At 38.4% G+C, this 27,340-nt stretch overlaps 1 protein-coding gene across 1 annotated transcript in view; it reads left to right on the plus strand.

Moving 5' to 3' along the window:
- Positions 1-27,340, plus strand: part of LRP2 (LDL receptor related protein 2) — a 227,082-nt gene that overhangs the window by 17,189 nt on the left and 182,553 nt on the right. The window contains exons 2-3 of the mRNA XM_030916829.1: positions 22,731-22,838; positions 24,711-24,833. Coding sequence (XP_030772689.1) covers positions 22,731-22,838; positions 24,711-24,833 — 231 coding nt within the window. The remainder of the gene's footprint in view (positions 1-22,730; positions 22,839-24,710; positions 24,834-27,340) is intronic.

The following is a 27,340-nucleotide window of genomic DNA, read 5'->3' on the forward strand; positions in this document are numbered from 1 at the left end:
TGTAAATTGTAATGCATGTATGTATTTGTGTAGCCACAACCTCAATCAGGATTAGAACAGTTCAGTCACCCCCACTAATTCCCTTGTGCTACTCCTTTGTAGTCACACCCTCCCAATAAAGTGGTTTTTAGCTTCCTTTTTTGAAAACTGACTTTCCCAGATGAATGTCTCCATTGCCTTTTATTTGTTCATTTTTATTTACGCAGTGTTCCTTGCTCATTTTTGAAGTAATTCAAAATGACACACATGGTAAGGTTGCAAGACTGCCTTTCCTTCATTATAACGGAGAAAAAACTCTGGAAAGATGGCAGCTCTTTCAGTATAGCCATGTAAGAACAAAATTTCCCTAAACTTGGCTTGTTGCTAGATTGGAATCCATAAAGAAAACACACTCAAGAAATCTCTCTTGAAGAGGAGGACAGAGGTTTATTTTTTATTTAACGATTTACCCCTTGACACCTGGGAAATGATTAGTTGATGTTTTCAAAGAAGATTAAGTCAGTGTGGTTAATTAACTGTGGTAATCAGGTGACTTAAATCAATTAACTCCTTGTTAACAATTTCCATCAATTTTGTAAATAAATGACTAAATCAGTAAATTGTACTCTTAAGATTAAAGGCTATTTTCTGATTTATTTTTTTGATGACAAATTAGAGAGTGTTTCCTTCTCATCTCATTCCCTCCCTGCCACTCTTACTCTTAATCATAAGCCAGTTTTAGTTTGAGAGGAGCACACCAGGGAAACTTTTAATATATGGTTTTAAGGAAAAGTCAGGCTTTAGACACCTTTGCTCCTTCATCTCAGCACATTTTGAAAGAATGATTTAGGGAGAGCAGTGGTTGGGGTGGGTGTGGAAAGTAATCCTGAAACACACTCTAGGATAAGCTTTTATTATTAAGTCACTTAATGTCTTGTTTTATTTATCTTTTCTAAGTTAAAACTCGATGAGGGGTATAATAAAATGAAACAGGGTTTGGCTCTTAGCTAAAAATAAACTTTAATGGGTATCTTACATGCTCTATTTAGAGGGAATTTCACAAAATCCTGGGATATACTGATTGCATTCATTTGTAAAGCTTGATTGCATTAAAAAATACCACACAAATATACAATTAAAATATTACTTTTTAGAATCTTTATAATCGAAAATTCTCTTCCCTGCTTACATAACTTACATGTCTTTGTCTCCAATGAAATGTGAGCTGGACAAACTAATATAAGAACAGAAAACAAAACACCGCATATTCTCACTCATAAGTGGGAGTTGAACAACGAGAACACATGGACACAGGGAGGGGATCATTACACACCAGGACCTATTGGGGATGGGGGGCTAGGGGAGGGATAGCATTAGGAGAAATACCTAGTATAGATGACGGGTTGATGGGTGCAGCAAACAACCATGGCACGTGTATAACTATGTAACAAACCAGCACATTCTGCGCATGTACCCGAGAACTTAAAGTATAATAATAATCATAAAAAAGAAAGAAATATGAGCTGGAAAATTATAAAACCATATCCTATGCCCCTGAATATGCCATTGCATTCTCTGAGGATTTTCACTGTAGGACAGATGATATAGGGTTATTTATGGTTGCTTCAAGAAGGCATCTTGAATAAGTTTTGAGGAGTTAGTCAATATTTGTGTATTTGCAAAAATTCTATGCTATGCTCACATTTTATAAAGAGAAAATTTCTATGGCTTCTTTTAAGATATTAAGGGTAGACTAAATTGTGAAATGGAGCCGAAGCCACTGTTGTAAATTTAAATCTCTGGCTGCCAAGCAAAATTTTGGGCTCTTCCTATTATTATAGAAACTTCCTGGCCGTACCCCCACTACTCCTTCCCAACTTCCCTAAGGATCTCCAGTCTCAGCAGGATCTACCCTGGACATAGTTAACCTGTGGCCAAACCCTTTCTGATACTGGGACACAGTCTGGAATCAGAGCTCAGAGATTTAGCTTGACTGCTTTCCAGATGTGTGCCCCTGAAGCTCTCTGAGCTTCAGTTTCCTGGATTATACAATGGGTGTTAGTAATTTCTACCTTACAAGTACCTGGGAGTATTTAAAGAACATTGTGAACATGCAAGTTCCTGACACTTGCTGAGTATTCAGTAAACATTTGGCCCCACAGGGAACCTGATATTAAATGATTCATAGTTGACCAGCTCTTGGTTAGGTCATGCAGCAGAGCAGCCACCATGCTGTGGTTTTTTGAAATAAAGAAACCACTTGTCAAATTCTCTATCCATGGAAATTGCTGGGCAAAAATACAGCTTTTTAAAGGAGATGAAACTACTAGACAAAAATTGTTAGAAGACAGGCCTTGCCACCTGCCTTTCTTCCCCCAAGAACGTTTGGTTCTTCACCTCCCGGGTCTTAAAGGCGCAGATCCAAATGTCAAGTTGCCAAGAAGTTCAAACTTTGGTGGACCCAGTGTTTCCATTTTAGGTGTCCTGTGCATGCTTCCTGTAAACTTGGTTTTATGCAGAACTTGCTGATGATGTCTCTGTAACTCTGAGAACAGGAATGATGGAAGCGTGGGTCTCAGTGGAGGTCAGATGTGTCCTCTGGGCAAGGAGAAGGATTTGCCCAGGGAAGACTATACTTGAAGAGGAGCACTGGATTTTGTGAGAGGTTTTAGGCAGAGCATGTAAGAATCACAGTCAGTGAAGAGTTTTCTCTCTTGTAAGAGTTTCTTATTATTTCATGAAACTCCAAAAAGGGTAGTGAGATGTTCAATAGGTGAGAAAGCTGTCAAGCTAGACTTGGTTAATAATTACAGTTAAAATAATTACTGATGTATTTATTTCACACACATTTATTACAAGCATATTTTGTCAGGAACTGACATGCATAGATGAATAAGACATGCAAATAAACAATTGTGCTACAGGGTGAGAGGTCTATAATAGAAGTTTGGGAGCACAGAAAAGGCAGTGATGTAGTCAGCTAGGCCTGAGAGGACCAAGGGCCAAGGAAGACCGCACAGAATGCCATATGAACTGAGCCTTGAAGGAGCTGGGAGAGTGGACTGTGGAGGATTTTGTATGTCAAGCTGAGAATTTTGGTGCCTTTGAAGAAATATAAGCTGGGAAGTACAATGATCAGACTTTCATTTTATAAAAAGAATACTTGCTGCAATGAGAGAAAGCAGATGAACTAGTTAAGTTAGAGGATTACTGGGATTATCTGGGTGACAGATGATGAGGGCAGAACTAGACTTGTGCACCTGGAAGTGATGAGAAAAGGAGAGAGTCACCATGGAACAAAGAGAAAGCTTTTATCTGTTGCTGTTTTTGATAATTCCTGTTATTTGTTTTATAAGTTGGTATGTTTTATTTTTGGGAATATTAGACATGTCTTTTCAATGTATGTGTATGCTAATTACATCCATAAATATGCAATGGGGTTTTTTTTTTTTTTAAATTTTCCTGCCTGAAAAATTTCCAGCTTACTGTCCATCTGGGCACGGTGTGTGATATTTTCTTTGTTTTAGTTCATTGATTCCTAGTTGGTTCATCTCCCTCAGGGAACGTTTGGAAACATGTAGCATTTTTTGATTGTCACTATGCCTGAGTATCCCTGCCAGCATTTGGAGGGCAGAGGACAGGAATGCTAAACCATTGCAATACACAGGATAGTTCCATACTACAAAGAATTGTCTGGGCTCAAATGGCAGTAGTGCCTCTGTTGAGAGCTCATCTTGGTTGATAGGAAGTGAATAGAGAGGCAGGAAGGGATGCTATTGGTAATAAGAGCGGTCATACACTGAAACTTACTATATGCCTGGTATATAGTCACCATAGCTATAGCATTTCATTCTATGACAGTCCAGGGAGGTATATACCATTACTATCCCCTTTTTACTAATGAATGAACTAAGGCAGAGTAGGATATTTGGCTCTGGGCCTCGCGTATTTAACTCTAATGCTCTGTTTTCCCACAAGATTTATTTTCTTGTAAATTTAAATTAATCAATAATAAGAGGAAAAGGAGAACCACATTTACTTTGTGCTTTATAGTTTGTTAAATATCAGAATATACATCCTGGAAACATTTCTGCCAGTTTAGCAGAATATTGACAAGTTATCACCTTCAAGCATTTTTTTTTTTTTTTTTTTTTTGAGACGGAGTCTTGCTCTGTCGCCCAGGCTGGAGTGCAGTGGCAGGATCTTGGCTCACTGCAAGCTTTGCCTCCCGGGTTTACGCCATTCTTCTGCCTCAGCCTCCCGAGTAGCTGGGACTACAGGTGCCCGCCACCTCGCCCGGCTAGTTCTTTTGTATTTTTTAGTAGAGACAGGGTTTCACCATGTTAGCCAGGATGGTCTCGATCTCCTGACCTCGTGATCTGCCTGTCTCGGCCTCCCAAAGTGCTGGGATTACAGGCTTGAGCCACCGCGCCCGGCCCAAGCATTTTTTAAAATATGGAAAATGTTGGATGAAATTTGTTTAAAATTAAGATGGCTTTGCTTTGCAGATTGGAAGAAACTCTTATTTGATGAAAAAACAGTTGGTACTCCATAAATGCCTGGGGAATTGAGTTGGCTCTATGGAGGCACTTAGTGGCTTTAGAGGGTGTCATAGATCTTGCAAATTTATTTTTATTTTTATTTTTTTACTTCACATAAAAGCGAATCTGCCTCAAGTACAATCTTTGTCATTTGAAGACGTGCCAGTGACATTGATGAGGAATATGGCTTTTTCTTGGACATACCTTGCACTTCCCTGTTTCTGTGCCAGTTCTAGTTTGTTTCCTTTGTGAGGCATCTCCTCCCCTCAGATCCATCTATCTGTAGCTTAAATGCACCTTCCTGTACAGGACCTTTCTTGACCTCCACTGAATGTTATCTGAACCTCTCTTACAGCATGTCTCATCATGCCATGAGATACAATCATTTGTGTATGCATTTTATCTCTTCCTCTAGAAGAGTACCACATTTTGGAAGAGGCATAGAATAGGACCACTGATGCTAAGAGTATGCCTAGCTCCTCTGGGCTCTTGTGTCTGGCACAGTGCCAGGCATAAGCAGGCACTCAAGAAATCTTTGTTTAATAGAAAGTCAAAAGAACAACATGTGTTATAGTAAATTCCATCACATTGGGGAGGTAATAGGCATGTTCTACTCTGGGCTTCTGTTGCAGAGAGGATTTTATTTGGCTTGCACAAGACAAACATTTAATTCTCATATAACCAGCAGTAGAAGGCTGGTCTGGTGCTTCCATGATACCAGTAGAGACTCAGGCTCCACTGTACTCTGCAGGTGACTCCCATTCCTGAAGTCACCTCATTGTCGAAAATGGCTGGTATAGCCATAGCCATCCTTTCTTTATGCCAGGTAGTGGGATTGCAGAAGGACAAAGAAGGATATGCCTTCTCTGTTTAAAGGAGACTTTCCAGAAGTCCCACACAACACGACTGCTTGCATTTGATCTCATCGATTAAGACTTAGTCCTATGACCACATTTGGCTGAAGTTTGGAAAACGTAGCTTTTTAGCTCAGCACATGGTTCACCTGAGTAACGCTGGGTTCTATTACTGAGGAGGAAGAGGGAAATGAATGTTAAAGTATGCTACGACTGGTCCTGGCCAAAGCTGGTTGGGTGACACTGGGCATCTTCTCTTCAGCTTTGAGCACCACATTTTGGGAAAGGCATAGAAAATTTGAACCTTATTTGAAAGAGAGAAACAAGAATGATGAGAAAACTGGAAACAATGTTATGGGGGAATGATGGAAAAACTGGAGATGTTTCTTTTGGACAAAAGAAGAATAGGGGAACAATGGCTAGCTCTCCAAATATTTGAGGAACTATTATATGAAGAAGGATAAAACTTATTCTAAATGACTCTAAGAGATGGGAAATTGTAGATATATCATATGCACTAAAAGAATGCTGGAATTCAACTTTAAGGTCACTTTTAATCTTTGACCTTATATAGTACAGATGCATACCATATAGATGTATCCGTAAGTTTGTGCTTTTGAGGTTAAAATTGCTTATTCTCTGGTTTCTTCATATTGGAATTCCCTTTACCCGAGGATTGCTATGGGGACAACACCCTTAGCAGTCTGCATTTTGAAAAGCTTTGGACTTTTCCTTTAGTGAGATGTGGTCTCTATGTTTCCCCCATGCTTGGCCTTTTTCAAAATGTCATCAAGTCAGAAACAATTTCCAAATTTATCAGAGTGAAGTGAGGAGAATTTTAAAATCATAGATACTAGTAACGGGTTAGTAATTCTATATTGTATAACTCAGTGATTCAATAAATATTGCCACTATCAACTTCTTTGGATTAAGATAGCTATGTTTAGGCAACTGGTTAATGTTATTTAGTTAAGCATGTGTTTTTTAATTATTACTGAATTTCTTAAACACCCTTGAACTATAATTGTTGAAAATGTCTTAAAAACACAGCTAGTATCAACCAGAGAAATAATTTAGCAAAGAGTTACTTTATTTCACTAAGTAATGATATATTTTTGAAAGTATGTGGAATGGATGTGTGCCTGTAAACTTGACTATCTTTGTGAATTAAGTTTTATTTTTCTAGTTCAATTTTACCTTGAATATGGATATGTTGTTCTTTTGTGAATCTCAGACATCAGCAAGATTTAGTTGAGGAGAGAGTATAGTGTAAAATAAAAGTAATAATAAAATTTAGTAATAATAAAATACTCAAATTTCTGTATTAAATTAGCTTTTGGGGGAATGAGCTACATAATTAGGTTATTTTAATAGATTTTCCAACCAGGTAGCAGATGATGAATATAGAAGAGCTATGTATATGTATAAACTCTTATATAAGCAAATATTTATGAAGCAAAAAAATAAAAAGCCTGTAGAATTGAGAGGGAGACAATATTTGGAGTTTAAAGGATCAGAAAACACTAGCCTAAAAGTAGTATCAGTAATCAGTTTTTATTAAACACTTACTGATATGCCAGACCCATAATCCTCACTCTACCCTCATATTAATGTTATGAGTAAGAGCTCTTATTATCTCCATTTTTAGATGAGGAAATTGAGGCACAGAAATTAAAATGGCTGTCAGAGAGTTAGTAAGAGGTGAAGCAGTGGTTTGAACCCCTAGTATATGACTAGAGGGACTTCACTCCTGGACAGTTAGTTGGCTTCTAAGCAGTCTTCGCATGCTCTTCCCCTTCCTCGCCCTACTGTAATATTATAGTAGTTTCCCAGTAGTATGCAGCCATCTGGCTATCCAGATTTTCTCTCTTAACCTTCTGTGGAAAAGCTGTTGACTTTCAGATATGTTGGGCAGAATGGAGGAAGGAAAATACAGACTGTAATACTTGGAGAAATAATGATTTCATATGTAGCAGTAGTTGAATCAATAGGTGGACGAATTTACTGAAACTTCTTGAGTTAAGCCAGTGATGGTAAACAAACACATGGCCAAATGAGCACTCTATAAAAGTGTGCCTTCTGGAATGCATATTGTCTTGTCTTTTCTTTTCCCTTCCTTCCTTCTTTCCTTCCTTCCTTCCTTCTTTCCTTCTTTCCTTCCTTCCTCCCTCCCTTCCTCCCTCCCTCCCTTCCTCCCTTCTTTTTCCTTCCTTCCTTCCTTTCTTTTTTCCTTCCTTCCTTCTTTCTCTTCCTTCCTTCCTTCCTTCCTTCCTTCCTTCCTTCCTTCCTTCCTTCCTTCCTTCCTTCCTTCTTTCCTTCCTTCCTTCCTTCTTTCTTTCCTCTCCTCCCCTACTCCCTCCCTCCCTCCTTCCCTATTTCTTTTTCTCTTTCTTTTGCTCTGGGTTTGCTCTGTCACTCAGGCTAGAGCACAGTGCAGTGGCATGATCATAGCTCACTGCAGCTTCAAACTCCTGGGCTCAAGCAATCCTCCCACCTCAGCCTCCTGAATAGGTAGGAATACAGGTGTGCACCACCACACCTGGTTAATTTGTTTTGTTTTTGTAGATACTAGCTCTCACTATGTTGTCCAGGGTGGTCTCAAACTCCTGGGCTCAAGGGATCTTCCTGCCTCAGCCTCCCAAAGTGTTGGGATTTTAGGTGTGAGCCACCATACCTGGCCTCAAGTCTGTTTCTTGATCAGTACGCCTGGTAACATTGGGCTCTCTTGTGTGCATATATGTAGATGTACATGCATACATAACACATATTCCACTTTAGGTGGAATGGATGAATATTTTGTTTCCAGTGGAAGGAGTTCTTTGAGTTACAAATAGTAGAATAAGGGCTTTCAGTTTACAACAGAACCCAAATGACAGTGTTTCATTAATCATGTTCATGTGTTAATGAATTCTCTTGAGACCTTTGGAGTCATTGCTTTTGCAATATTTCCTTAGGGCCTTTTTCTTCAGTCCAGATTAATCTAAAATACATTGTGCTGATCCAGAGATGTCACTAAATTCTCCTGAAAGGCCCTTTGACTGTATTTGGACTGGCCTGTGCTTTTATGGAAAAATGCTATCTCACTGCTGATGAGGTTTCTGGCATTAGCAAAGATGGCCTTATACATGGTGCCACAACCTATGTGGTACGATGTTAGGAGCCCTGATAAGATACTCTATTCCCCTACAATCTGCTCCATCAAGCCAGTGAGGAAGGTATTTAGGCATTAGGAATACCTGAAATGCCACAATTAGAAAATTCATTCCTTGGAGGGCTTCTGTTTTCTGCTGAAAGTGCAAATACCCGTAGAAGGCTTTAAGAATCACTCACCTTCCTGTGAATAAGTTCACCTGGGAGCAGATTTTTGGGGCCAGGGTCACGAGCCATGAAAACTCGAGTCATGTTATGGGGATCTGAGGGAGAGAGAAGGAAAGGATTTTTAGACAAGGGTGGGGGAAGTCAGGCGGAGGTGGGGCCATTTAACTAGATAAGGCTCTAATCGTCTCATTCCTGGACTATCAGAACAGCCTTTTAAGTTTAAGTTGCTTTTCCCTCTTTGTAACCTTACTCACTAAACTTTGTGAAGTGTTGAGTGCTTATAGTAAACAGAGTGAACATAACTCTTCCCAAGGAAGAACTGGCTGACTTTAGTTTCTTGGTTTCTGGAAGGAGATGGGATAGTTGTATTGGCTTGCTTGAGGATAGCCAAATGGTTGTGGACAAGAGGGCTTGTTTCCTGACAAATGTTATTCTGCCTTAAGAGTGCAAAGATAAATAGTCTACCAGAGCTTCAGTACCTGTTCGTTGGGTTGCATTTAGTTTGGAGTGTTTGCTCTGTGCAGTGGAGAATACTTTGGAGGGTGGTAAGGTCTGTCTGTTTCATTACTGAAAAAGAATAGGAGTGGGGTCATGGCAATGGGGTATTTCATTCCTCTGTGTGTGTGTGTGTGTGTGTGTGTGTGTGTGTGTGTGTGTGATGGAGTCTTGCTCTGTCACCCAGGCTGGAGTGTAGTAGCCCAATCTTAGCTCACTGCAGCCTCTGCCTCCTGGTTTCAAGTGATTCTCCTGCCTCAGCCTCCTGAGTAGCTGGGATTACAGGTGCATGCCACCGCGCCTGGCTAATTTTTTTGTATTTTTAGTAGAGACGGGGTTTCACCATGTTGCCCAGGCTAGTGTTGAACTCCTGACCTCCAGTGATCCAACTGCCTCGGTCTCCCAAAGTGCTGTGATTACAGGCACGAGCCACTGCGCCTGGCCTCATTCCTTCTTTTGCAGGGACAGGATGTCTAGGTTTATGTAAATCTATTCTTATTCAACCAGAAATAAGGTAACAACTTAAGATAATATTAAGTTTTTCTTTGAATGAATTAGAAAGGAATTATTTTATGTTATTTTAGTCAAAGAATATTTTTACATTTGATGCATTCTTCTGTTATATAAGAGAAAGTTTAGAGAATTAGGATAGTGAATATTTTTAATGCTTTTTTTTTTTTGAGATAAAGTCTCACTCTGTCACCCAGGCTGGAGTGCAATGGCACTATCTCGGCTCACTGCAACTTCAGCCTCCCTGGTTCAAGAGATTCTCCCACCTCAGCCTCCCAAGTAGCTTGGACTACAGGTGCGCGCCACCGTGCCTGGCTAACTTTTTGTATTTTTAGTAGGGATGAAGTTTCGCCATGTTGGCCAGGCTGGTCTTGAACTCCTGACCTCAAGTGATCCGCCCACCTTGGCCTCCCAAACTGCTGGGATTGCAGGAGTGATCTACCACACCTGGCCTTTAATGCTTTTAGGAAAAATTTGAAATTAATTCTTTTAAACATGGGACCTGGAGAATCACTGAACTTTTTTTTTTTTCTTCTTCTATTGAGACAGGATTTCTCTCTGCTATCTATGCTGATTATGGACTCCTGAACTTAAGAGATCCTCCTGCTATGGCCTCCCAAAGTGCTGGGGTTACAGGCATGAGCTACTGTGCTGGCCAGACTTTTTAAATGGGAAACTTTTTAGCTTGGTTTCAGTAGATTAATCCTGAATTTCTTTATGTCCTCAATTCTATGGCTTATGCCAAGGCATGAGTTGAGGTTAACAGAACTCCTTTTATGATAATAGAAAGATAACAATGTCCAAGTTTAATGTACAGTATAATGACTTAAGGTCCATTCTGGGAAAGCCTGTATATTTATCATTAATTTCTTTTTGGTGTTGGAATTATACACCTACAGTATTTCATGTAAAACTCCAGAGGAATACCTGAAATATGAATGATTTACAATAGACAAAATAATAAAAATGCTCATTGTAGGAAGATAGAACAATATATAAATGAGAAAATCAACATAAAAATACATAAACAAGAAAATAGCAAATTGGGAGCAAGCTTGCTTTTGGCTCTAGTTTGACCTGTGTTTCTTAGAATAAATCTTGATTTTCACTCTTGCCCTTGACCCAAGACTAGGTCAGTGGAGGCAACCACCACCATCTGTGCTTTCAGCGTTGAGCATCCTACCGAGGAAGGTGGCTTAGATTTTGAAAGTTTCTCTCAGTCAGATAGTAGGGGAACAACTCTTAGAATGTTAGATGAGTGGTGGCAATGCCCCGGAAGGAACTACTTTTCATGGAGGGACGGCTGCGCTGCAGGCATTGTGCCAGAGGTTTACAGGGACCTCTTTAATCCTCACCATAACCTGATTTTGCAGGTCAGAAACTTTGTAGGTAAGAAAACTGCACACTGTATCAGTTTAAATTCAAGTTCACCAAGCTAAACCAGTTCAGTAACAAATATTTATTGAGTGAAAGTTCAGTGGTAAATGAGACACAAACAGTTCCTGCCCTCATGGAACTTAGAGTTTGGAATGACATAGGGACAGTCAGTGCTTTGCCAGAGTTGAAAGCCATACATCTCTTGGCTTTTTGGCTATTGTTTTTTCCATTGTTATTCTTCTCACTTTAGCCATTCTTACTGAATTTAATTTAAATTTTACTTAATTGTTATAATGCCTATGGATCCATGTTCTGTGTATTAGCTCATTCATGCTAATTCAAGACTGTAACTATAGGTACCCAACACTCAGAATTGAGATGGTCACTGAAAACTCTATTCTTGACCAACTCTCTAATATCATTTTATTTAATTGCCTTTTAAAAAAGTATAATACAAACAAAACTCCAGTAAGCAAATGGCTTTAATTATTTGTGGTCAGTTAGTAGAGATTTTATTTCTGGTTTAGTTTATTACTGAAGCCATACTTTTTTTTAGCATTAAAATTCTAACATTTTATATTTATAATAGTGACAATGGTTTTTTACTGTAATTACTAATGATATTTAAAGCACAGAGTAGGCAAAATCTTAGGAAATATACTTTGCTTTTTTTCCTTCCATTTCTGACAGTCATTGCGGATAAACTTGTAATTTTATTCATGTTGCTACTAATATGGGGACATTATAAATTTATCATGTCTGTGCAGAAACCTGAACACCACTTTATTACACGTGGGTATCAGTTGGTGACAATGTAATATTGTTGATTCTGTGTCAACAAGCTATTGGATTGTTTCAAGTCATCACAATCACATTATAACACGAAGTGATGACATTGGCAGAGCCTGAAAGTGGTTTGGAGGCCTGCTCATGCTATTTGAGCCCAGGCATAACAAACCAGGGCCAAGGGACTTCTGGCGTAAAGATAACCTGCTGGTGAGGCATGTTCTGAAGTTCTTTTTGCTCAGTCTGTTAAAAGCAATATAGTAGGGGAGACACAGGAAATTTAGTGTCATTCTACCATGAGAGTATTTGCAAATATAATAGGTCCTTCTTTATAGATTTACAAGGCAATGATTTGGTGTTACATTTGTTTCTGTATAGGGAAATTAAAATCATGATTATGCTATATTAGTAAATCGCTTCTAATACACATTACAGTTTTTGATTGTAAGGTAAGATGTACTCTTGTAGCCCTTTTCCCTCCCTCCTTCCCTCCCTCCCTCCCTCCCTCCCTCCCTCCCTTCCTTCTCTCCTTCCTTCCTTCCTTCCTTCTTTCCCTCCCTCACTCCCTCCCTCCCTACCTGCCTACCCACCTCTTTCCTTCCTTCCTTCCTTCCTTCCTTCCTTCCTTCCTTCCTTCCTTCCTTCCTTCCTTCCTTCCTTCCTTCCTTCCTTCCTTCCTTCCTTCCTTTCCTCCTTCCTTCTTTTCTTCCTTCCCTCCTACCTTCCTTGTAGATCTCTTTGTTATCTTTCGGACATCATCTTGGTTTCACACATATATTCTAACACACCATATATAGTTCATTTATTGAGGGTAGGCTGGGTACTAGGAGGTCCTGTAACAGGCCCTGGGAATACACTTCGTCTCATCTGTTCTGTTCTTTATAGTTCATATATCCAGGTCATGGCAGGAGAATTTTGAACTTTCTGCTTATAAAATCCTTTCCAAGGCATAACTTGTCACTAAAGGGGAAAAATACAAAAATATTGTGTGAAACAACAGCAAAACTAGTTTTTAAAAAAGGGAATGATATATTACATTTTTATTAAAAATATTGACTTCAGTTTACTAGATGTTTATCAGTACTTACTGCCCAAGAAGAGGCTTTTAAACTTACTGTTGAAAATCTTTTTGGCACTCTTGCTGCACAATATTTCTTAATAGTTTAAGAAAATTCTTACTCTGTTGGCAGAAGCCATACATGACCATCACTAAATGGTCAAGGTTGAGGCATGCCTGTGTGTGTGCAACTCAGTTATTCATCTAACGAATGAACTGTGGATAAAGTGTAGTGTTTGTGTGAATAACAATGCAGTGAGCCTCACCATCACCAAGCATAAACATTTCTGATAAGAGTTGTCATCAGAGTTGCTTATTGATGTTGAAGCATTGATTTCGTTAGAGTCAATTATATATATGTGTGTGTGTGTATGTATGTGTGTGTGTATATATTTATGTATATACCTGATCTCTACTTTCTGAAAATTTACACATTTAGAATGGAAGTTATTTAATTCCTATCATGTAACTTGTGACTTATAAGCCCACTTAGCAATTACATACTGCTTCAGTCTGAATTTGGGCCATAGCCAAATAAGGGTGAGTTGCCATTTTGTACAAAATTGAGGTTGAGGTGCAAGATGCCAGGTGTCATTTAAACCAAGGTTAGGATGCAAGATACTAGGTCTTATGAAATTTAGTGTCTGGACACTGATTGCTAACCTTAACGTCTCTCCTTTCTGCCCTCTCTCTTTTTCTCTCCCTTTTCCTTTTCTCCCGATTTTTGCCTCTTCTCTCTCTTCTCATGTCTTTAGAGCTTGTTGTAACTATTGCAATAGTCAAGAACTAAATAACATGGAGTTAGGGAGAAGGAATACAGCAAGGTGTTTGTATGATTCAGTCAGGAAGGTCCATTTAGTGGTTATAAATAATTTAGCCTATTACTATGGGGAATTACCAAATCTACCAATTGACAGTCAATTTCTTCTCTTCTTGTTGCTATTATCATAATTTGCAGTATCAAACTATTGTTCATTTGATAACCTGGTGATCTCATCTGATTATTAAGATGACCAAAATGAAAGTGATGCTTATAGCTTTAACATATCGATGTCAGTTTGATTTATGGTTCAACACTTGGACCTAATTAATCAGAAAAACCCTAATTTGATGCTATCTATTAATGCTAGTCTGAAACACCATTCAGAAGCCTTAAGCAAGAAAGCTGCCTTTCTAAAGTCTCTCTTGTCATCTATTTCTCATGAATGTCCATTTTCTTTTTCAGCGTTTGATTCCACTCAACCATTTTCCAGTAATTTATATTGCTAATCAAAAAGCCGTATAGGAATTCTCTGGGTGATAGGGACTGGAAATGTGCTCTGAAATGGGAATGATTTGTAGTTTTTGCACAGGGTGTGTTAAGTCATCAGGTGCTGAAGGGCATGCTATTCTTGCAAGTAGTTTGATTCATTGGGTCCTTATTTACCTGGGCAGGCAAGCCATCTTAAATTTTCTTCTGTTTGGATAGTGCTCTTTTCAACATCCTGTAAGTGTAGCTCTTTTGCCATGAAAGATGTAAATAACCAGTTAGTCCCTAGTGGGGATCGGGGGCAGAGGAGATGAAGGTCCTGGGCTTAGTTTCCTTCCATGTGGAGGGAAGATTCCTCTTTAGGAACCTCAGTGACTTAGTTGATAGAGGAAGCACTGCATGAGCTATTCAGGGGGAGCACAGAAAAGACTGATACAAATACAGTTTCAGTGCTTTGATGCTCGCTAATAGGAAATTTTCATTGCTCGGCGTCCTTAGTAAAAACTTGGACATTCTTTTGAATGTCTGGGCACTTGAGTGATTGTCAATTTATATTTTTATTTTTTTGTGAGTGTATGCAGTTGGGGTGGGGAGAAATTATTTTTTTTTGCTCTGATAATGAATACGGATGGGAAAAGTTTGCACCATAACGCAGATGTGTTTATGACTGGTTTTCATAGCCACAATCCTTTATATTAATGATGAACTACTTGAGGATTTCAGATGCTTGTGTTTTTCCAGTGTGGTCCCTTCCCCTTGAAGGGGCAGACCTGTGGACGTGTGATGGAATGGAGCATTCCAGGGTTAAACAGGCCTTTCTGGAACTTACATTCTTTATCACACTCCGAGGGGAGTTCGTTTCCAGTTGCTGGTACTAGCAGATGCAGCGTGCAATTGCCCAATCCTAGGTGCTCTTATTGATGGGTGGGGAGGAGTGGGATTGCTGTTTAAGAAATTTTATTATCTTTAGAAGGGAAGAATTTATTATGGTTTTTTTTATGGTCTCTTTCATGTGGGCTAAGATAATTTTGAGCTCTGACTGTCGAAGCTGCTTAGAGGTTCTGAGTTGTTTTCCACTGGGGGTGGTACTGCCACTCTCAAGCGGCATGGACGTGCCTGGGAGTGTGTTTTGTCACAGTGATGTGGCGGGGCACTACTGGTGTTCCACAGGTGGGGGCCAGGGATGGTGTATATACTGCTTTGCCCAGGACAGTTCTGCAAAGTGAGTAATTATCCCAACCTAAATGGCGATAGCATCCTCCGAAGAACCTCTGAGAAGTGTGACTTTGCTTATAATGTTCCGTAGTGCTGATGGACTGCCTGATTGTAGAGGTGAGAGGTGCATAATGAAAAAACAAGTGGGATGTGAGAGCCTTGCCTTGGGGGCAGGGAGAAAGACAGGTGACTAGTGTTTAAATGGAAACGGAGAAGGGTAGCTCAGTTATAAATGGCTCAGTTTTAATCTCTCATTGCTCAGAATTGAGAGGCTGCTCAAGTAGTACATCTCATTCTGCTGCCATTTGGTTATTGGAAGGGCACATTATTTTAATTACTAAGCAAATATTTAAGTAATCTTTGAGATCAACTATCTTGAGAGCTGACTGGATTCTGTGGGCTGGATACGCAGACACGTCCAGCTTGGAGAGGATGGTGGGGGATGGTCACTAGGATGTTGTTGGCAATGCCCTAAGGCAGTGGTCCCCAACCTTTTTAGCACCAGGGACTGGTTTCATGGAAGACAATTTTTCCATGGACAGCGGGGTGGTGGTGGGGGAGGGATGGTTTTGGGATGACACTGTTTCACCTCAGATCATCAGGCATTAGATTCTCATAAGGAATGCACAACCTAGATCCCTCTCATGTGCAGTTCATGGTAGGGTTTGTGCTCCTATGAGAGTCTAATGCAGCCACTCATCTGACAGGAGGTGGAACTCAGGCAATAATGCTTGCTCACCCACCTCTCACCTGCTGCTATGTAGCAGGCCACGGACCAGTACCGGTCTGTAGCCCAGGGACAGGGGACCCCTGCCTCATGGAACCTGTTGGTAGTTTGCCATGCAAGTAGACCTGCTTTGGATCCTCCTGGGGCAGCTGGAGGGGCTGCAAGGTGAGACCCTTCTCTGCTAGCAGCCTCTTGGTGAAGCACCTACCAGCCTGCTCACTGGGCTCATGGTTGTGGTGAGGTTCTGGTGATTGAAGTGGAGCTCCAAGCTCTTCTCATGGTCAAAGTCTGTATGCTAGTTCAGGCTTTACCTACTCAGAGTGACCTTCACTTTTAACACAGTTATTTCCTGAGTAATCACCCTCATACTCACTTGATAGTCACTTTTTGGCTTGGCACTCAAAGCTCTTTTTTCTCCATCTTCTCAGCCTTGTTGCCTACCACTCTCCAAGAGGTCCCCACTGCTTGGGCCACACTTATTTGACCCTCACACATGCTAAGCTTCTGTCAAGTTTTTTTTTTTTTTCTTCTTAGAGACAGGTTTCACCATGTTGGCCAGGCTGGTCTTGAACTCCTGGCCTCAAGTGATCTGCCCGGCTCGGCCTCCCAAAGTGCTGGGATCATGCCTGGCCTGTCAAGTTGTTTTGACCCTACAGACAAAGCCTGGTCTCCCTCTTCATCTCCCCAAATCTTGCTCATTCACAAAGACCCAGTGTAGTCTTATAATTCTTCGTGAAGACTTCTCTGATGACACCAGCCTGAAGTGTTATTTTTTCCCCCCAAGGCCAGTTGTTTTTTTATTATCTCCATTGCTTATTTGGAACCAAATTGTCTGTTGTCATATGGCATAGCTTTGGAGTCAGACTGCCTCAGTGTAAATCCATGCTCCACTACCTACTAGATTTGTTCAAGTCTCGTTGTCCTCATCTATGAAATGGGGCTATTGATACCATCTCACAAAGCTGTTGTGAGGATAAGTAAGGTAATGCATGGGAAACACTGAAAATATTGCTGGCAAGTTCTGGGTGAACAGATGCTGTCATTTGCTTTGCAGGACATGAAATGATGAAATAAGTACAGGCTCTGGAATCACACAGGTCCTGGGGCTATATCAGGCTTTGACATTTTTTACCTTTGTGGCCCTGGGGGAGTTGGTTAATGTCACTGAGGCTCAGGTTCCCCTTCTGTTAAATAAGTATAAAACTCACATCATACAGTTCTATGAGGATCCAGTGAATATGTATAAAGCTTTATATATTGTCTAACACATAGTAGGTACTCAGTAAACAATATCAGCTATTGTTATTGCATGGATATTTAATTTATAACATATAAATCACTTTTGCCACCACTAAACTTATACGCTCTGTCAAAAAGGAACCATATCTTATTTTTCTTTGTTCTTCCACTGATCCTCAGACAACTGCACATAGTAGTTATGAATTTATTTGTGGCTTTAGTGAATCTGGCATCATATTCTTTTGGTCCTTATTTATTTATTCATTTATTTTTACACTTAAATTATGTCTACATGATAATGCATCAACCTGCGTTGTGGGTTTTGTCCCCAAATCTCTGATTTCTTGAAATGTCCTTATAGTATTGTTTTGCTCTAAGAAAACATCAGGACTCTGAAACAATAATTGGGACAAAGCAGTCTATTCAGTGGTTTATAAACTGGATTAAAAAAAAAAAAAAAACCAAAAGAATTCCTGCCACCTATTTGGTGATCTGTAAGGAAAACCAGGCAGTTAAAATGTTGCACAGAAAGAGAATGGTTGGTTTGCTGTCTTGTCTTGTTTCAGTTTCATTAACTGAATCCTTGACTATTCTATCAATTTGACACTAGACAGGGTAGGGTGCTCCATATAATTTGCTACCTTTGGCTATCATCACTATAGTGTAAAGTTTTGGAAATAAGCCAGTGACCCTAAATCTTCAAAAGGGGACTGGCCTTGTTTATGTGGGCAAGGTATGGGAATTGTGGTAAACTGTCAGCCAACTTATGAATATCAGAAGTATGTCTATCAATACCAAAGGAATCAAAATTAAGTACAGAAAAAGTGAAGCAAAAATTATGGATAAGTTAAGGAATTGCCTCTTAAATTTGTTTGTTTCTTTGAGTTCAGTAAAGGTGGGACTATTAAAATGTGATTTAGTCGTACACATTTTTAAAAAGAGGACTGTACCTCCTCAGGTAGACCAACTGTTTGGAAGGACCAGTATGTGTTAAGAGGATCTAGTGGGGAAATAGGATTTGCCATAGAAATTACCTTACTCTGTTAACTTTGGACAATGTTCCATTGACTACCACTTGCCTTTATCTTATAAGAAGAGAATTTATGGAAGGAAAAGGAAACTTACAAGGAAAGGGTAAAAGAATGAAACTGCTATTATTATGACTCAATGTTTTTTTCTTTCTTTCTTTTTTTTTTTTTTTTTATAAAAACTTCTAGATATTCCTCTTTTTCAGATTATTCCAGATTCCATTTTTCTTTCTATGGATTTAAGATAGTAAATTTCTATTTAAAGTCTCATTGTTTGCTCTGATAGCTTTTATATCTCTGATATATTATGGTCTCAGCAGGCTGAGTTTTACAAAGAGAATTCTACACTTCCTGACGAACATGCATTAGCTATTCCATGAGCACCCGGTGCTGTGCCAGAGGCTGTAAATGACACAGAGGAATGTTCTCAATCCAGTGTTGTTCCTTGCTGTGGAAAACAAACAGGCAAATGACTTCTCTTCTCTGGGTGCTATCTCTTACTCTAATATCTTATCTTAACACATTCTTAGTCCAACCCTTACCCAGGAAGCTTGGAATATGGCTACTTATGAAGAAAGGATTACTCTTGTTTTTTTTTCCCTAGCTTTGGGCTCTTTATGAGGTTGAGGTTGGGAAACAAGTTTATTCCTACATCTAATATAAATTTTACTACAGATATCAAAATGCTTAAATTTTTTTTTGCATTGCTTTTGATTGCTGCAATGTTTCCTAAGCCCAATAATTTTTTAATGCTATGTTAGTCACCAAGTAGACTACTCTTTTTCTCCAACTGAAGTATATGAGCACTATGGATTCTACGCCAGCCCAATAATGAACTCAGTTAATGTTAACTGAGAGCAGCTTTGGGGGTAAAAAATCAGATTTTTCCATTCATTCTTGAGTTTAGTGGAATAAACTTTTTCTTTTGGTGGAAGGAAACATAGAGTAGTGGTCAAGTAGCACGAATACTGGAATCAGAACTGTCAGATTCAAATCCTTGCTTTGCACATATTTGCTGTTGGATCTTGGGCAAGTTACTGAATTGCTCTGTGCTTCAATTTATTTATTTGCAAAATGTTCATAATAACAGCATCTATTTCATAGGGTTATTATGAGGATTAAATGAGCTAATGTTGGCAGAGCACTTAGAATGGTGTGTGCCATTTAAGCACCATATGAGTACTACTTTTCATCTTTGCATCATCTATTCTGATTCATGGGACAGGCAGGGGTTGGTGCTGGAGAGATAGGGTGTTCATTTGGTTCTAATGGTTCCTTTGCGATGATTGCCTGGTTCTTAACAAAATGTTTTTATTTCAATGTGGATTGTATTTTCCTCCTTTCATCCTTGGTTTTTACTAGAGGGATTTTTTTTTTCTTTTTTAAAATCAGGCAGCCCCCAAACCAGAGAGGCTCCTGGAGAATGTTTTCAAGTTACGTAAATGATTGTTTGCAAGGTTACTTCTTGGCTAAAACTGGATTGGTTGAATATGGCAGTTTTGAGACTATTTTCTGAACAAAGTTTTAAAACTGGCTCTATGTAGATTTTTTTTTCTCCCTGTGGGTGGCTCCAATGTATGAAATCATCCCCCCCCCCCTTTTTTTAAACTTCAAATACTTAAATAACAAAAAGGTAGATAATATCTAGATAAAACTTTTGGAGGGCTTGTGAATAAAGGCTACTTATTTAAAACAAAACACTCAAAATAAAGTGCATATGGACCAACTGAAGTCAGGGGCATTTGCAATTGTTATTAGACCTAATCCAGACCTTTCCACTAGTGGTTTATATTTGGTTTATTTTTAAACAACACATACTCCCTTTATGAGAGAATGAGCTTCTGAGGCCAGTGAAGCATTTGGCTGATTGCTGAGAGGTCAGCCAGCAATGATAAAGTATCAGTTTGTTTTTTCTGGAGAGATATTTCCAAACAATAGTCATTTGGGAGTTAGAAACAGGCATCGAAGTTACTACTGAAAAGGTGAATTTGACAAACGAATTATAGATCTGTTGATAAACTGAGTAAATTGGATTTGATATATTAGATAATGGAGTGAGGAGATCAAGTGTGAAAATCACTGCCCATAAAAATTACTTAATCGCAACATTTCCCCATTAGTTTCATTTTTCACATGTGTGATTTTAAATAACTGACTTCAAAGTGTTTTATAAAATGACTTTTGGGTCTCTATTTTGTGTTCTTTTCATGATGTGTTTAACTTGGCATTTTAGCTTGGCAAAAACAAACAAGTCCCCCCACCCCACTCCTCAAAAATGGGACTTGTAATAAAAGTTGCTTAAGAAATAGCATTAATTATATATATTTTCAAAACAGGCAATATATATTGTTCTGATAATTTCCTCCTAAGTACTCAGTCTCTACGTTTATACTTTTCTTTTCTCCATAGCAATATGAAACTGTCTGTAAGAGGACTGTTCTTTATGATTGTTATAATTTTTCAACCAGAAGATACTACCTTTACAACCTCAGATACTAAGGGAGACAAATACACTGAACTTACAAATGTATTATGTTGGATTACTAACAATAGACCTAATTGATAAAAGTGATTTAATATATGTTGTGTTAATAGCTAAACCTCCAAAGCCCCTAATCTCCCATGGAAATATTGCTTTGTAGAACAAAATCCAATGAGAAGTTCTGGGATTCCAGAGTGAATTTGTACATTCCTTAGGGGCATTTTTGCAAGGGAGGTTGTTGTGCTTTAAAGGTAGTTGATAAGAGACCTGCACCACCAACCCCAGACCTGCACCACCAACCACCATCATGCATTAGTCTATAGAAGGTATTTGGGTGTACGTACTCCTGTACCACTCGGTACCACCATTTAGCCAAGCGAAGTTTCTGACCATTTGCAGCATACATTATAAATCAGGATGTCACTACCAGACAATCAGATTTGAACATTCCATGAACAAAGTAGCCTATATACCCTAGAAATAGATTACTTAACTATGTTTATGTCATGCTGTTGATATGCCTGCATTTACACAAATCAGGACAGCACATTGCTTATTTATTTTAGGAGTAGGTAATTGATCTGTATATTTACCTAATTTTGGTTAATTAGCCAAAAACTGAAATGGGTAATTTAGCATGATTGCTTAAATACACGGAGAAGATATAATTATTCTTCCAACTCCAAAAATTGCTCCTTTATCCCATGAGTTTGTGAAAGAATAAAATAATTTTGAGTCTTTAAGTGGGGCTAGTAGTGGCTGCTCTCTTTGAAAAATTTTTCTGTGTGGCACATAATGCTTGGGAAGGTCACTGGCCAGGTATTTGGGGAACTTTGTCCTTTGGGGCGACCTAGGAAAATCACAGGATATATTTGTTCAGTGAAGTGAGCTTGTTTAAGTTATATTGTCCTTCCAGTATCACTAGGGACTATCACTGCCACTTGGGCTGTCAAACTTTTGGTGTCAAGTTTGTATACTCTGGTTGGCTGCAGAGATTTTGTTTTGTTTTGTTTTTGGCTCTTTGGTTTAAAAAAATTGTTTGCAGAGATGAGCTTATAGATCTGGCAAGTTATAATTTAATTTTTAAAAATTAAGACAAAATATTAGTCTGAATCTAAGAATGAAAGGCCATAACCTGCTGTATATGATTTAGTAATAAAAAAATCACTTAAAAAATAAGGCGAGGAACTCAAAAAAGTATTGTCAAGCAAATGAAAAGTTACTCATGATGTTATCAATCAGAGATAACCACTCTTAACATTCTGGTCTTTTTTATGCTGTTTTTTTTTTTTCTTTGCATATGTAACTCTGTTATCAGTAAAAATTTACATCCTTGTTTTTGTTACATTACATTATCAGTATTTATCTAAGTACTTAGAATTTCTCCATAACCGTTTTATAAGTTACTAATATGTCAAAAAGAGATGTAAAAAAAAAAATCCTTTTATTGTTGGACATTTAGGAAATTTGCAATTTCCTTTGTTACAAATAATGTTGTGATGAAAATCTTTATACATACATTTTTGTCTACTTCTTTGATTTGTTCCTTAGGAAAAAAATCCTTGAAGTAAAAGTGCTAAATTAAAGATCAAGTGTTTTTAAAAAGCAAGATACATGTTGTCAAACAGCTTTCCCAATGAGTTCCATCAAGGTATACACTAATCAACTATGTATGAAAATCACTCTCTTCCTGTGGATATTCAAATAAATATTTTTATATTATCATTGGGAGAATGTTTTCCTAATTTTCTAATTTGTATTTCTTTGATTATATAATTAGTTGAATAATTTTTCATTTTTATCAAAAATTTATATTTCTTCGGTTAAATATCTGCATGGCATACGTTTTTAAAATTTCTGTCTGTTATTGCAGAATGTGACAGTGAGCATTTTCGCTGTGGAAGTGGGCATTGCATCCCTGCAGACTGGAGGTGTGATGGGACCAAAGACTGTCCAGATGATGCGGATGAAATTGGTTGTGGTAAGTGAGGAGGGGCCAGGCTAAGTTCTATTTTGAGTAATGTAAGTGCTTCGTGGTGATTTCACCTGCAACAAAGAGAAGAGTATGCCTTTTAGTGACAGAGCCGGGTCTGGGCCAAAGTGTTTTGAGATCTGTGTGGTTAAATAGAGAACTGGTGGCATTAACAATAATTTCATTCCCTTCTGAAGTAGGGGTTCAATTCACATTGATGATAGAACATTAGTTTCTATCTCACCCTTATCCCTGACCACAACTTCAATATGGAAACATATTTGGGTGCAGTTTTCTGAAGCCTGTAAGTCATTATTACTGATATTCACTCTGTGAATTTTGTGCACCCACAAGAACAAATAAAAAATGTTATCTGAACTACTATGATTTGTAAGTCAAGGAGGAGTCCATTTTTATGTAAAGGATGTAGAGTAACTTGTTGGAATTACCAAAAAGAAATCACATAATTGGTTAGTGTGATTTATGTTTTTTAAAAATTCTAGTTTAAAAAAATTTTAAAAATATGATAATGTAGTAAACCTCAAATCTAATTAATTATTAAATGACTTTCACATACATTTTGTCATTTAGTTTTCTCACTAATCTTCTGAGGTAGGTTTCAGATTAGGAAATTGAGACTTGGATAAGTTAAGTCATTTATTAAAGTTCTTACAGTTGGTAAGTCTGTGCACAGATCCTGTTGCTCTTCCCAATTTCCCATAGGTGATCAATCATACATCTGCAATTTCCTTCATTTCAGCAGGTGAACTAATGAAGGTTATCTTTCAAAAATCAGGAAAGCAGGTGAAAAATTTTTGTTTTGAATTGTTGGTCATCTTATAGCATACCATAGCAGTCAAACTTTGGTGTGTCATTTAGATGACAATGCATTTGAAAATGGGAGGAAGGGTAAGGACTGGGTCCTGTACAGTGCTCCTCAAACACTCATGCACAAATGGATCACCTGGGAGCTCATTAAAGTGCAAATTTGGATTCCGTATTTTGAGGTGGGACCTGAACTTCTGCATTTCTGTAAACTTCCTGCTAATGTTGATGCTGCTACTTTGTGGACTACACTCTGAACAAGGGACTAAACTATATTTGTAGAGACACGATCATGTGCTAACTGTTTGCCTCCTTACTGAGTTCATTTTGATTAAACAATAAAAGCAAAAAGGCAAGAGCAGTGTATCTGGGGTAAAGGAATAAGTGAACAGCTATGCCAACAACTCTTCAGAGGTTGTTACCTGTATTATATTTTATTGACCTGTAAAAATAATAACAATAACAACAATACCAATGACGCTAGTGAGAGCAACTAACATTACATGGTGCTTTCACATACATTATTTAACTTATTTTTCACAACAAACCGTGAGATGAGTATAGTCCCCATTTTATGATGCATACATTGAGGTTCAGAGAACCTGCCAAAGATCCTAAAGCAAGTAAATCATGGAAATAATAATTATTTGATTCTGGGTTTTCTTTTCCAAATCTCATGAATTTTCCAGTTCATCATGATACTTTACTATTAGTTATTATGAAACGAATAGTTTAACAATAACTCATGGTTAATTTTTACTTGAGTGAAGCTTTTAATCTAACACCATTACCATAATTTGTGTGTATGTCTGCTGTTTGTTTTATTCTCTGTGTTTTTAAGTTGCTTTGGTTCATGAGTTTGTTGTGATGCTGTTGCTGAGTTTATCTGAAAGTGAACTCTGGCATCCACAGACTCTAGTATAAGGGTTGTTTACTATTTGCCTTCAAATAAATTGAACGGCAGTTGACATGATACACTCTTCTGGAACAAGCATTGCTTGCTAGTATAGTGGGGAGGATGATTGCCGTAATGAGTTCTCTTTTGGTTTGTTTTAGCTGTTGTGACCTGCCAGCAGGGCTATTTCAAGTGCCAGAGTGAGGGACAATGCATCCCCAACTCCTGGGTGTGTGACCAAGATCAAGACTGTGATGATGGCTCAGATGAACATCAAGGTTGCTGTAAGTGTTTGGAGAGGAATCTTGCTTGGCTTTGTGGACACCTAAAACCCAACCTGTCACAGAGAGGTTACACATTATGGGATGATTCTTTATAAATGTGGAGCGGGGCCTTAAATCATAAGGGAACCTATGCCAGCAATCTCATTCAGGGGTTGGATGATATTGAAAGTACAGATGTACTGAAGAATTATGAATATACCCCAGCAATTTGGAAATGAGATAGGTTCCCAGTCTTTAATTTTGATTATGTTATGCTCAAGAAAGAAACCAAATATTTATTGGTGTGTATAGCTGGGTGTCTTCATGTGTGTGGTTGACAGCTGAATGAGTCCTTTGGCTCTGTGGCATACTTTGTATTCAAACTTTCCACCCCCTCTGCCCCAATATTAAACTCTCTTCTTTTTGACTTAGTGGAAGTAGGTAGGTCTGTTGGAGGGCTTCTTGGTGGTTACTTCAGTGACTGCTGCTGCAGCCACCATAGGATGAGTTGGAACAAGAAAGAAAATAGTAGCGATGAAGCAGATCTTGGCAACTGAGGCATCTCTGGACATTGAGGTGGTTTGGTTCAGTTACCTCGAAAAAACCTTTAAATTCTAATTTCTTTGGGATCAAACTGGAAAAGACTGTTTTAATAGGTTTAAAGATAATTTTATTTTATTTATTTTTATATTATTATTATTTTTAGAGTCAGGGTCTCACTCTCTCACCCAGACTGGAGTGCAGTGGTGCGATCACAGCTCACTGCAGCCTCAAACACCTGGGCTCAGGTAGTCCTCCTGCTTCAGTCTCCTGAGTAGCTGGGACTATAGGTGTGCACCACCATGCCCAGCTAATTTTTAAATTTTTTGTAGAGATATGATCTTGTTTCGTTGCCCAGGCTGGTCTGGAATCCTGGGCTAAAGTGATCCTCCTGCCTTGGCCTCCCAAAATGTTGGGATTATAGGCATGACCCACTATGCCTGGCCTGAAAGTAATTTCAGATGAGAGTCATGTCAGGTAAATATAAGATGGCGACCTGTGAGCAATTTGTCTATCATGTGTATCATTCCATTCCTTTCTCTATTAAGGAGATTTGTATAATTTAAAATCATTCTTGTATCATTGCGGATGTTGTTGGCTGCAAGGAAAGAAAAACACAACTCACAAAAGTTAAACAAAAAGGGGATTTATTATCTCACATAATAAGAAACCTAACTGTAGGATTGTTCTAGGGTTGATTAATTCCCAGCTCAGTAACATTATCCAGTTTTTCCTCACTCTTTTGCTCTGCCATATTTATCCTATTGGCCTTTCTTGATTGCACAAAAGCTGCTCAAGTCTCAAAATTTGCATCCTGAAGACCTGACATTCTCTCAAGTAGAGAAGAGGTTCTTTTTTTTTTTTTTTTTTTTTATATATATATGGGAGTTTATTAAGTGTTAGCTCACATGATCACAAGGTCTCCCAATAGGTTGCCTGCAGGCTGAGGAGCAAGGGGAGCCAGTCTGATTTCCAAAACTTATAGGCCATCTGCAGGCTGAGGAGAAATATTGTTTGCCAAGGTTAATGTCCAGAATGATGTTTCCTAGGTTTCCTTCTAGAATTCTTGTAATTTGACATCATATATTTAAATGTTCAATGCATCTTGATTTAATTTTGGTATATGGTGAAAATAGGAGTCCAGTTTCATTCTTTTCATCTGGCTAGCCAGTTATCCCGGTACCACTTACTGAATAGGGAATCCTTCCTCCATTGTTTATTTTTGTCAACTTTGTCAAAGATCAAATGTCTGTAGGTGTGTGGCTTTATTTCTTTGTTCTTAATTCTGTTCCATTGATCTACGTGGCTGTTTTTGTACTAGTGCCATGATGATTTGCTTACTCTAGTCTTACACTGCAGTTTGAAGTTGGGTCATGTGATGCTTATGGTTTGTTCTTTTTATTAGGATTACTTTGGCTCTTTTGGCTTTTTTTTGTTTCCATATAAATTTTACAATAGTTTTTTCCAGTTCTGTAAAAAATAATATTGGAAGTTTGATAGAAATAGCATTAAATCTGTAGATCACTTTTGACAGTACAGACATTTTAACAGTATAGATACTAAATGCATAAATGATGGGTTGTTCATCTTTTGGCTATATAGTTTTGAGTTTATTTTCCCTTATTCCTCTCACAGAGTGGGAAGAAAGCTGAGCTTTATTTTGCGATTCAGTGTGTGGTGGATGACCCTTTGCTAATAATAATACAGAGGGGATTGGAACTACTAAGGGCAACTGCTTGGGAGAAGAGGCTGGAGATAAGTTTATAGCAGTCATTTTAAAACAATATTGTGTATCATTTTAAATGACCATGGATTTCATAAGGCAATTATCCCATTTTTAATGATATAAAAATTCTCCATTAGATATCTTTTAACCACAAACAGAATATGCCACCTCTGTGTTCACTAAAGTCACCAGAGAACTCCTGATTGCCGATGGGCACTTTTCCTTCCTTGTCACACTGAATGGGCATTTTGACTGCACTTGA

This window comes from Rhinopithecus roxellana, chromosome 14 (assembly GCF_007565055.1).
Source record: "Rhinopithecus roxellana isolate Shanxi Qingling chromosome 14, ASM756505v1, whole genome shotgun sequence".
Lineage (NCBI taxonomy): Eukaryota > Metazoa > Chordata > Mammalia > Primates > Cercopithecidae > Rhinopithecus > Rhinopithecus roxellana.